Here is a 13,360-nt window from a genome sequence, read left to right on the forward strand (position 1 = left end):
AGCCTCTATTCTTCTGGGAAGGCTTTCCACTGGATTGTGTAACATGGCTGTAGAGATTTGTGCTCATTCAACTGTGAGAGCATACAGTAAGTGAGATTAGGCACAGAGGTCAGGCAAGAAGGTCTGGTGGCCCAGTCCATGTTCCAAATCATCCCAAAGGTTTTCAGTGGGTTTGAGGTCAGGTCACTCAAGCTTTTCCACACCAACCTTGGCAAACAGGGGCACTGTCATGCTGGAGCAGGAATGAGGCACTTTAGCTAGTTAGTTAAAGCTAGTTAGTTAGTTACATTTATATTTCTAGGTACTCAAAGCACTTTACATAGTGTGTGTGGGGGGGATCTCCTCAGCAACCACTAGTGTGTAGCATCCATCTGGATGATGCAACGGCAGCCATAGTGCGCCAGAACGCCCACCACACACCAGCTATTAGTGGAGAGGAGAGCGTGATGTAGCCAATTCAGAGATGGAGATTATTAGGGGGCCATGATACAGAAGGTCCAATGGGGGAATTTCGCCAGGACACTGAGGTTATACTCCTACTGTTTTATGATAAATGTTCAAAGATTTTTAATGACCAGAGTCTCAGGACCTCGTTTTAACGTCTCATCCAAAAGACGGTGCTGTTTTTACAGTATAGTGATCACTATACTGGGGAATTAGGCTCAACCCAGACCACAAGGTGAGTGCCCCCTGCTGGCCTCACTAATACCACTTCCAGCAGCAACCTTAGTTTTTCCCAGGAGGTCTCCCATCCAGGTACTGGCCATTTACAAAACTGCTTAGCTTCGGTGGGAAACCAATTGAGAACTGCAGGGAGAAATGGCTCTGGCATAAAGCGAATGTGTAAAGCTACAGTATACAAAGACATTCAAGACAATGGTGTGCTTCCAACTTTGCGGCAACCGTTTGGGGATGAACCACATACGGGTTCGATGCTCAGGTGTCCACATACTTTTGGCCACATAGTGTACATCACAGTTGAAACAAAGTCACGGGAACATGTGATCAGTGTTTTAAAATGCCCAATTGCTAAGGGCGCTTTCATTTGTGAAGTCCAAATCAGAGTAAAATGTATTCTGTTTGGTTTGTTTGCTATTTGGTTTGGTCTAGTTTCACACTACACATAATTAAATGAACTAGAAAAAACACCAAAGTGAAAAACACAGCAGGGTTCAAATTAAATGGACTCTGCATGGATGCTGCATATGTGAAAGCAACCCCAAATCTGAATCTCAAACCTTGTGAACCTTGAAAGCCTGAGATCTGTATTAAAAATCTATCTACGTGTGTGTGCAAACCTACAAATATAAGAGATCTTTAAATGTTCTGCATGGAGGAGAGGAACAATGTCCCTCCATGTGTGCCTAACCCTGTTAGATATTATACAAAGTTTATATTTAAGCTCAAGAATATCACACATTACACGTTACTCATTACTGGCCTTTTCAACAAGGGTGTCAATAATTCTGAATGCTTACGTACTTATATTTGCATAGCATGCATGACCTCAGCCTCTGTTTGTGCGCGCGTGGGCGAGCGCATATGTATGTGAGTACCTCTGTCTCCTTAGTATTAAGACTTTCGGTGAGGCTCTGGATGGTCCTCTCCTGATTCTGAGCTGCCTGTCTAATAGAACGCAGCTCAGTCTCCATCTCACTCAGGTTTTCCTGCAGCCTCTGAAAAACAAAATCCAAAGTCAGCATTTCATTACTGTACATTCTTAACCTCTTACTGAAATATAAAATTTATATTTTATATATATATATATATATATAATATATAAAATTTATATTTTATATATATATAAAATTTATATTTTATTTATATATATATATATATATATATATATATATATATATATATATATATATATATATATATATATATATATAAAATAAAAAATTGAGACACAATTAAGCAAGATCCCAGTATGCTCTGTATGTATAAAAAATGCTAAGCCAGCCCAGTTGATCTCGATTTTGGATCACGAGGTCTTAATATGACGTCCATAGATCTAAATGCAGAAGGCAACAGTCAAAAGGATTGGAAATTGTGGTGGAAAACCACAGGTACTAGAGATCTAGTCAGATTCTTGACAAGTGGACGAGCGCATGTGGAACGTACCTCAAATAAACGGTACGGGTCTGAATGCTTGACCAATACAGTTTACATGACGTTCAGTTTTACTCATTTATGATGTGGATGTGTTTTTCTAGCATGTTTCTAGCATCGTGTTACACATTGAGTAAATCTAGTTTGGAAATGGTGTCTATCCCTCCAGGACAGTTCCACAGGCTTGCAGAACCTGTGTTAAGGTGCACTGAAGCTGCTAGTGGCTCGTGGTGACCAACTACCTTGTTGCTTGTTTCGCTGTCGTGGATCTTATTCTGGAGGGACTGAACCTGTAGCTGAGCCTTGTGCAGTTCACTCACGCACTGGCCTGCTGCGGATTCATACTGGTTCAGCTGAGACTGCTGCTCTTCAATCAGAGACTGCAACAAAGGGAAACATTCACCCATTACATACATACACACAGTCCTGTCCTTCTGTATAATAGTGTGGTTTAACCCCAGTTCTAGTGTATAAAACTACACACCTCACCCCTATAAAAGCCTCAGTAATTCTCAAAAAAAAAAATAATAAAAAACTTAAAATAATAATATATACACATAAATAAAATTAAAAAAACAGGGCGATACTCTGTTATTCCTCTCCACTACACTACTCAGTCCTGCCACTCTTAAATTGTCAGAGAACACCACCATGGCCCTGTATAGTGCTGTACCAATCACGAGGTCAGACGTTGTGATCTGCGTGTGTGTTTGTGTGCTCTGCCTCCAGCAGGCTGTGAGACAACTAGGTCAGTGGTGATGCCACCTCCGCCATATTAACCTACTTAGATGAAAGTGCCCTGCCTTTGGCTAAACTAGGAAGGGCAAAGACCACCTCAGTAGAGACAAATGGTTGATGAGAGCTAGCTTTGTTCACTAATCACTAATGTACAGCACTTCCTGAGCTGCAAATCTACCAATCAGAGGTACCACTTCCTGCTTCTGTAGCATGCTCGTCATCCATGACAGTGTTATCATTTTATTTACATAAATAGTAAATATGTAATAATTTATTTACATTTTAGATAGTGATAATAGATTGTGCAGAACGCTTAAAACAAACAAGCTAATTCCCATTTTTCCTATTATGAAACATCATAATGATATATCTCTTCTGAGATAATGTAAACTATTGATATACAAATTAGCGTTTTCCTCGTTCTAACACTACAGATCTTCAATCAACCCTCTTCAGGACAAGGTCTAGTTGGAAGCCACTGTGACAACCTATAAAAAGGCTCATCTTTCCTCTACATTTCCTCCTTTATCCATAGAATAAGCAGCAGCTCTAATCTGTTGGTAATGGTTGGATAAATTTACACACCCGATAGTGTGATTGATGTCGTATTGATTCAGACATCCACGGGGGGGGGGGGGGGGGGGGCATAAGCTACACAGAGTGTCCTTAATGACAGCTACATGGATTTTAACACTAATCACGTAACACAATAAATCTTCCCTATACTCGACGTTTGTTACCGTCCTCAGGACTGATCCAGCACTGGAGAGCAAATAACGTGAAGCCGATAAGCACTATTGTGGCACAATCCCAGTCAAAGGCTAAATGATATAAAACGTTTTCCCCTAGATAACCTGCAATCCAGTAGGAAAAGTACTATGAATTGAACATACAGCAAAGGCAGCTTTGGTAAAACTTTCATTGTTCAAGTGCTTTTCGACCATAGTCAGTTATTTTGAACGTTCACTATCAGAATTCAACATGTACCTCTAGACTTCCATTATATGTGAATTTCAAGCAGAAATTCCTGTCTGTAGTAGTTTCACATATGCTACTAGACCAGGTTTAAAAAAAAAATAGTTGAATATTCTTTTCATTGGTATGTACCCTGACTAAGACCTGTCCTAAACTATCATAATACTCTAATCCTGTATGGTTGGTCATCCTTAGACAGATAGGACTTCATCATCTACCACTTCACCTTCTTTTCAAACTTCTTCAAGCAGAAAGGCAAGTACTCCACGTATACATCATCCCACATTTCCTCCAGCTCAGCCAACTCCAGGGCCAGGCCCAGCTGAATTCGTGGTGGCCCTGGCATCTCCAGCGCCGAGGCTGCCCTATCAGTGGGGGTCCTCAGGGCTTGTTCTGGGTTGCCTAGTTTAAAGTCTGTATCCACACAGCCAGGTTTGATTAAAACAGGCAGCTTACTTCCATTGGGGACTCGGATGGGTTTGTATACACAGTTCTGAACCAGGCACAGTGCTAGCTGCAGTCTGCTAGTTGCATTCACATGGTCTAGATTGTGTTCCAAGTGCTGCTCGGAGACAGAGTCCCAGTTCTGCTCTTCCCTCCCGTCTCGCTCTACCTCTCCAACAGGGGGCGCTGCAGCCAGGGTGGAAGTCAGGGACTCTGCTGAGTTGCTGGAGCTTGGCCTCCCTCCCAAAGTCTTGTCACCATCAGATGAAGCCCTTGCTGTTTGCTGACTCTCAGGAACAAGGGTAGTGGATGCCGTCGTTGTCATGGTAGTCTCAGAGTAGCGTGTGGAAGGACCACAGGAAGTGCTACGCGCCAGCTTCCTGGGGACCTTGCACACAGCCTCATAGTCAGAGTCAGCTACGCGGAGCGCGCTGCACCCTCGGCATCTTCTTGACCGATGCCAGAGCGAGGACATGTCCGACCCATGGCACTGCGGATTATGGCTACACTCCAACGTTTGCTCCTCATCCTCCGCCCACGACTCGTAAACTGAATATATCAGGTCATCTTCGACCAGAGCGCAGTACTTGGCGTCATGCAGGCTCGATATATCCACCATGCAGTCTTTCTCCACAGACGTCGCATCGTCGTTGTGCTTGCGATACATCCCGCTGATGCACTGCCGCAGACGGTCTTTCTCCAGCAGGAGCTTGTGCAGGCGCTCAATGGAGAGTGCCTCCACGCGCGCAACCACCGTGTCAAAGCGATACATACGCTCAAGCATAAAGGCACACTTGCTGCAGACGAACTCTCCACGGCCGTCCCGCCGCAGCTCGTGGCCCAGAGCGTGCGACAGCAGCACCTGCAGCTTGGCTGCCGGGTGGAAGATCCAGCGGCGTTGGTTTCCGCACAGCTCCCGGGCGCAAACCCGGCACACCTCCTTCATCTTGGACTGTGGATTATCCAAGTCTTTCCAGGATGAATGATCACTCGAAACTTGGCGTGAGTGTCCAAACCGGTGTTTGAGAATTAATCTGGGTGACAAAAACACCACCAAATGCTATAAATGTCTTGTGCTGAAGAGATCGGACACGGTTGTAGGCTTGGAGGTCGGTAGATCTACAGCAGATCTGTTTAGATCAGGTCTGACAGCCAATGAAATCTGATCTGTAGAAGTACAAACTAGAAATGGGAGGAAATGTGCACATAAATAGAGCATCTCTCTAAATGGGGGTGAATATTTGGTTGTCTATCTTGGCTGAGGAGACTCAGAGCAGGTGACAGGAGACTTCACCTGATGATGAAGCCTTCCTTGTTAAACCAGGCCATGCTGCAGTCTTTTATATCCGGAAAATGAAGGTCGATGTACCGGTATGGTGCTGAAGGCATGAAGGCATGAAACCCGCTTTCGACAAAGCATAAAAACCCAGTTTAGACTTTTATCCTACGTAAATCCCAATGTCACCGAAACTGACGCCGTTTTAGGAGCCATTTTGTCGGTTAAAGACGCCGGCTGTTTTCTCCCCTCACGGCGGTGGTTCATCCCTCATATCACTGCTTCACCGCCACATCCTCCGTCACTGCCCTGTCAGCTATAGAACGCAGGTAGCAGCGCTTCAGTCCTTAATGGCTTCATTCTCTCTCCCATTCTCTGTCCACGTCTTTGTTTTTTTTGTTGTTGTTGTTTTTTTTTCTTTCTCTCTCTATCAGAGAGACAATCCGCTGTGCTTTAAAAGCAGCCACGGCGGTACAGAGACACCGCTCTAAATAAAGAGCCACACACAGCAGTGATGTAGCAGCGCTGTGGGTGTCGAGGCTCGCGACGACAGGACGTACCATTTCCCAAAATACGGGTTGTGCCATTTGTCCCAACGCGCTCTGATTGTAATGTATTCACTCAAGATTTGAAATCTCTTGCGCTATGAAGATTACAAAGAGAAAATCGATTTTAAAAAAACAAAGCTTTGAGAAATGTTTAAACAATGTATTGGCAAAAATATAGCTCAAGAAGCGGGCGGTCTCTACCTCTGCAGTGTGAGTTGGAATGTCCCACTCAGGCTTTACTAAGCCGCAATGTGTTAGGTTCAGCGAGCAGGTGAAATGTCGCGCGGTATTGATGTAGCGGATATGATGTAGTGCATCGTGTCATTTTTTAATCCCGGGTGTCATATTAATGCAAGTGGTTACGACTAGAAAAAAAAGAAAAAGAAAACGTTTACATTTCAAATGACTTTTTTTTTTTAAAGAAAAAAAAAAATCCCCCCACGAACACGTGGTCTCTGATGGCTCACATGATTTATTTTGTAATGAAATTCTGGAGCTCACATTTTAAAACTTTGGCCAATTTTCACTTTGGTAAATGATTTCCTTTGTTACCTAAAATATCATTCAACTACCGGATGACAGTGGTGCATGGCATGGCATTTGGGCCTTTGCTAGAGAGCGATGCAGCAGCGCTTTAGTCTTTTAGCCTGTCCAGTTCTCTCCCCTCCTCATCTGTACACTCTGCTCAAACAGATCAGGTTCTAAAGTACTGCGCTCTTCATCTCATAGATAACTAACCGAGCTGTCATGTGAGTAGAGATACCCGATTATCTCAAGCTAAATTATATATTAGATAAATGCTATTTATATAACAAAGCGATGAGGTGCAATTTTAGCAGTAGTCAGACAGATGCTTTGCAATGAGGTCAGTCTGCCTTGGGGCCTCACTTGAACTGATTTCTATTATAAATACAACGCTGGATCTGTAACCTTGCTGCCGTGTTGAGTGCTGTTGTTGGTTCATTCTTGCTCAAAAATAGATGGCATGGCCGACACACATCAGTGCCGTGTACTTTAGACGACGCTAAATATAAATTTGGACACAATCATTTGAGAGCCACGGTAACGTGCGTATTGTGTGACATGTACAAGGTTATGTAAAGGTGGTGATGGTCACAGTGTATCAGCTAGACACAAACACACCCACATGCTCCGTCTGAATCTTATCTCCCTCATGGAAGTGGTCAAAGGAGAGTCATCCATCTCCTGAAAGGTCATGTTTACTGAGAATCATGACAAGCATGTGGGGCTAACCAACAAAGAGTATGTTCTCTAAAACTGAATTAGCTACAGGGCAGTCACATCTGAAGCAGAAATGGTGTGCTGTTAGGGTCTGAATGCGTAAGCATGCCATTTTTCGTATACTGAAAACGCCTAAGTACTCAGCAGCATGTCCCCAGAGTTTCACTTCCTGTGACTACTACCACCTGCAGCTCCCTAGTCTAGTCTTTGCATGTTTTTCTTGAACATGATTTAGATGATTTTATCATAGTTGAAATGCGGTCTTCGGTAGAAGCTCTTAACTAGAGCAATGTAATCTGCAATAACACAAAACACTTGGGTCAATCTGTCAGGATTCACGGCCTAAAAGAGTAGACACGAATGCTATTCCCATCTGCTCTGAATAGAAAAAGGAAACTATTTAAAAGCTACGTGAGGACCTACGTAAGTGCATGAACAAATGCCAGTGTTGAGAAATACAAAACAATGGCTAAAGAAGTAGGATTTTTAGATCTCTGGACCATAAAGATGAATTTTTTCAATAAATGTCTCCTGCAACTGTAACCCCTTTACGTCTTAGTTGTCTTCTGGGTTAGACCTACTTTACCATGTTAAAAAAAAACAAAAAAAACAAAAAAAAACACTTTTGTAGTACAATTTATGAATAGTATGAAAGGTATGTTTACAATATTCCTAATTTAATTAATAATAACTAATTTCTATAATTCTAGATTCAACAGTGCTTAAGAAAAAAAGACAGGCAGGTCAGGCAGAACAGAGATTCAATAAAGGTGGTTAATGATACAGTAACAATAAACTCTGAAAAACTGTGACATTAGGTTTAATCAGCTACACACAAATATACACAAATTCATTTTGAAAGAAATTACATTCAATTATGTTGGCAATGCTGCATGCTATTTACGCTTGTCAAGTGTAACAATGTTCCATATTTTCTTTAGAAAGTAACCAGTAAACACCAAGCTGATATATATACACGTTTGTAAGAAGAAAAAAAATACTTTAGTGCACTACTCCGTCTTTGACTTTCTAAATAGATCACATTTCATCCACCATTTTTGGCACGTTTAGTTGTGGTAGGTTTTACACAAACGTCCTATTGTAGTGTAATGAGCGAGTCTGTCATTAGCCAGTGTTGTGAATCTGGGGGTTACCTGATTTTACAGTCAAATCAGATAACATGCAAAACTCAAACTTAGACAAATGTGGAAAGACCTTAATATCAGAAAGGAATAAAGAGCACAAATGAGTACAATGTACATACTGTATATAATACACCAACTACAACAACTGGCCTAATTATTTTCCACCCAGCCCTTCTTGCTCAACCCAAGTCCTCTTAAACCCCTGTTAAAATGGCAGGCTTTTGTGATATAAAAAAGAAAGAAAGAAAGAAACCAAGATAAATCATGTCAGAACCTGTTCTACCTTTTTTGTGAAATCTTAACCTATTAATTAAAGTGAAAAACAATATGAATCATTTTAGGGGAAAAGAATAATTATACTTTTTTTAAAAAAAAGTACAATAACCTGGTTGCATAAGTGTGCACACCCCTAAACTAATACTTAGTTGAAGCACCTTTAGATTTTATCACAGCATTCAATCTTTTTGGGTAAGAGTCAATCAGTTTGGCACATCGTGACTTTCATCCATGCAAAAACATTTGAATTGACTGGGCATCTCCTGTCCACAGCCCTCTTCAGGTCACCCCACAGATTTTTGATTGGATTTAGGCCTAGACTCTGGCTGGGCCATTCCAAAACCTTGAACTTGTTTTGGATTTGTTTTCCTTTGTTGATCTGGAGGTTTGTTTTGGCTCGTTGTCATGCTGAAAGGTGAAATTCCTCTTCTACTCAAGTGTTTTAGCAGAAGCCTTAAGGTTTTGGCTAAATTGACAGGTATTTGGAACTATTCATTATTCCCTCCACCCTGATTAAAGCCCCAGTTTTAGTTGAAGAAAAACAGCCCCAAAGTGTGATGCTGCCACCACCATGCTTCCCCATGGGGATGGAGTTCTTTTGGTCATGTGCTTTGTTTTTGTTTTTTTTGTGTGTGCCAAACATACCTTTTGCTATTATGGCTACAACTTTGGTTTCATCAGTCCATAAAACATTATTCCACATGGTTTTGGGAGACTGGATGTATTTTTTTATTTATTTTTTGGTGTGCACACTTATGCAAGCTAGGTATTGGGAGTTTTTTACCCCCCCACCCCCCAAAAAAACACATTTCTGGATGTTTGTCACTTGATATATATATGTTGCAATTTCACAATAAAGGTGAAAAAAAGTTTCTGACACGATTTAACTTAGTTTCTTTCTTTTTTTTTTTTTACATCACAAAAACCTGCCATTTTAACAGGGGTGTGTAGACTTTTTATATCCACTGTATAAGACTTACTGCATTCCATGTTTGCATCTGGTGGTTAAAGTGTGAAAGACTGAAAGAGCGAATGAGTGTGTATGTGAATGTCTGAGAGAGCCAGAGCGAGCGAATGTGAGCGAGTGAGGCAGCCGGGTCGAAGTCGGACAGCAATCCGAGCCGAGTAATTCCTGCCATCGCCAGCGTTTGCATATTCCACTGTGCTGATTTACAAGTCAAACAGTGCCTGGAGGCAACATGTACTCATGCCTTCTCAGAAACACATCAAACACATACTGTACACTAGTCACCTTCCCGTCCTCAGTGGCCAAGTGGCAGCTGCACAATCCTGGGTCACTTCCCAATAGGATCACATCTCCTAACAGTCCTAATATCATATAGACTGTATCACCCTGAACACACATCACATCCTTTACGACTTCATAACACAGAAGAATAAACTCTTCCTTAAACTGTCGGAGAAGTTCATACAGGAAACACTACATTTTATCTATATAATAAAGCATAACATGTTATGCAAAACACTTTATACATTTTATTGAGAAAAATGTGACTACACAATTCATACCCAGTGTCCTCCTCTAGTAAACAGAAACTTCAATAGAAATCACCACACACCCACTATTACTCTCTGAGTAGTGTTGTTTATGAAGCTCCACATTAATCCATAAAGCACTCCACCCTCAATGTAATACCACAGACACATGGCTGATGAATACCAAAAGGTGAGACTGAAACTGGCCTGCTTTTAGCAGCAAGATTTTTAGGCAAAGTTTACAATGGACCTGTGTCTCGTTTTCTTTCAATTTGACCACATGGTAGCAAAAAGAAATAAGACGTAGCGAAATATCACACAGGGAAACGATAGTAAATAACAGAATCCAGTAAGTAAGAAAAGAAATGCTGTTATAGGAAAATAATCAAATACTGGTGGTAATGAAGCGGAGGGGCTTTATTATACATATAAATAACAAGTATAGCTTGATACATAGTGTTTAATTTCACTTATACTACAGCAGCTTCCCAAAGATATATATATATATATATATATATATATATATATATATATATATATATATATATATATATTTTTTTTAAATCAAAGAATAAAACATTGTAGGTTTTATCCATCTATAGTTACATTTACAAGTTAGTTCCTATTATAGCAGCAGTAAACTGTTTCTCTTGTGCTTCCTGAATATGACTTAGATTTTACTGTACTGGTCCACTCAAAGGAACAGCTTTAGCTCTGACTGTCACCAAGTGGAGACACTTGAGACTCCTTCCATAGCTCATAGAAGGGGAACTCATGACTCTCTTGACTTTACTGCACAAGCTATAATGTGCTCGATGTTAATTTGCTTGAAAAGGCTCCAAACTCAGAATGAAGACAGGAATGATTCATTATTTCTCTTTCGCTTTCAAATCTCTCTTTCAAGGTGACCTTTCTTTACCCTCCACTAGAGGGCAAGCTCTGATCATGAATTTTAGCCAATGAACCGAGACATCGTGTAAAACTAAAACGATCAAGAAGGTACGAGCAAATTGAGTTCAATTTAGTTATGTTTAAAACTTAAATGACTTAAAGCTATTACTAAAAACTGTAAAGTTACTTTACTTCTACACATTTAACTGATGCCTATCCATTTGATATCAAGACATGAGATCAACATAAACCCTTACTTAAAATGCATACTGGAATTAATAGTCATATTAGGTGATGATTCTGGGTTGGACAAATCACTAGCCTGGGTTTCTGGAGCTATACAGTTTAAAATCATAGTTAGCAGTTGTTCAGTGATCACTAGCATTTTTTTTTACTTATATACTGGTGGTCATTGTGCATAAACATGATTCAGGTGCTCATGATTATGTGACTCAGTGAGGGTGTGTGACAGGAACATGTGTAGTGCAAGTGTAACCCTTACAAGGTACGTACGCCCACAACAAATAAATATGTAAGACACCAGTCAGGATTGTCCCCCCCCCTTACAAATCACGCCCAGTATTATAAGTTACACCCACAATAAATACAGTTACGGCTAGAGTTAAGGAAACTGACGAAATTCACACAGCTATCTTCGAGTGGGCGTGGGAATGTTGCGTAGTGTGATTTGCTAGTCGGCGTTCCTTGTAATGGGCGTGGTTTATAGTCCTACAGGACTGAAGCCGAACAGAACAGAACTGCTAGTAGATTTCTCTGGGGTTTGGCATATAAATATACGTTTACTGACACAAATACAGTGAGTCCTACCTGCATCTCCTGTTGGACACGCAGCCTCTCACGGCCCAGCTCTTCCTGATAAAACTGTGACGATGAAGAAAAGCAATCACTATCATACACAATGTCATATACACTATATGTGTAATTAAAATCATTTGGAGCTTCTTAAATGTTATAGTGTGCTGTGAATGACAGCACAATCACCTCACAAGTCATTTTTATTTAGAATTTCTTTTAAGATTTTGAACAATATATTTGACTTGGCTTTGAGTTCCGCAGCTCGCAACGTTCCAAGAGGTACAACTTGAGAACGAGGGCGTGAAAGCGGATTCACTTCACCAGCAACTCAGCAGCTGCTGATGTGTCAGCGGAAATATGAGTTCTAGCAGAACATCCATCAATCAATGGCAAGTGAGAGACCTGACTTAATGAACCCCTCTCTTGCCAGTGAAATCTCTCAAATTATATTATATCTATATCTATCTATATATATATATATATATATACACATACACATATATAAAATGTAATTTGTATACAAACTATGTATATATAATATGCATACAAACACTTATACATACATACAGTGCCCTTCACAAATATTGGCACCCTTAGTGTGTGTTTGTGTGTGTATTTATATATATATATACGGTTTGTTTGAGTCTAACAACTTTTAATTGTTTGATGTTTTTTAAAAAATTCACTAGCACTAGCCTACGATCCTGCATGAAGTACCATGACAGAAACGCATGTGATTAAGCTAACAGATTTATATGGCATACAATGTCAAAGATATCGGTCCTGCCATTGGTGACATTTTACAACGCGAGTACGTATTCATGTCATCAGTGTCCCAATGTGTATTGATCCAGGTTCCTTACCAGTGCCTGATATACTGATTCACGACCTCGGGCGCTAATTGAGACACACCCTATATTACTCTTTATTGTTGAGCTGGTCTCTTTTCCCTCAAAATCACCCCAGTGTTATTAAGATAATAAAGCAAGCGAAGGTGAGTTTCATAGTGATGATTATGACAAAACTATGGTCACAGTATGACAGATTTATGACTAAATAGTTTGTAAACCTGCATTAATCACAGAATTAAAAATATATCTTTGATATACTGTGTAAATACAGTATTCACATGACATTCATAATTTCAACAGGTGTGAGGAAAGGGCTTTTCACGGCTTATTAATGTTTCTGTTGCAGTTGCAATTCACATCACAGCCACCAGAGCGCTAGAAATAACAATCCCAGAAAGACTTCTTAAAATGGACGTTCCTTGTGCCCCATGGCTGTTCTTTTGCCTGCTGTCACACACACACACACACTCTCTCTCTCACACACACACACACACACACACACACACACACACGCTTGTTCACTCACCCGCTCACTCACCCGTTCGATCA

The 13,360-nt window shown here is 40.7% G+C and overlaps 1 protein-coding gene across 8 annotated transcripts in view; it reads right to left on the reverse strand.

The window, feature by feature from the left end:
- Positions 1–13,360, reverse strand: part of LOC128623843 (myomegalin) — an 84,270-nt gene that overhangs the window by 36,859 nt on the left and 34,051 nt on the right. For 5 of the 8 annotated variants that reach the window (XM_053650967.1, XM_053650970.1, XM_053650966.1 and 2 more), the window contains exons 1-3: positions 4,052–5,286; positions 2,355–2,492; positions 1,557–1,676 (exon numbers count right to left, since the gene is read on the reverse strand). In XM_053650967.1, the coding sequence (XP_053506942.1) occupies positions 1,557–1,676; positions 2,355–2,492; positions 4,052–5,215 (1,422 nt within the window). In that variant the 5' untranslated portion in view covers positions 5,216–5,286. Of the gene's footprint in view, positions 1–1,556; positions 1,677–2,354; positions 2,493–4,051; positions 5,287–11,972; positions 12,027–13,360 lie in introns of those variants that run through there. The other 3 variants (XM_053650971.1, XM_053650968.1, XM_053650972.1) reach the window with 2 other exon arrangements.

The sequence above is a fragment of the Ictalurus furcatus genome, chromosome 20 (genome assembly GCF_023375685.1).
Source record: "Ictalurus furcatus strain D&B chromosome 20, Billie_1.0, whole genome shotgun sequence".
NCBI lineage: Eukaryota > Metazoa > Chordata > Actinopteri > Siluriformes > Ictaluridae > Ictalurus > Ictalurus furcatus.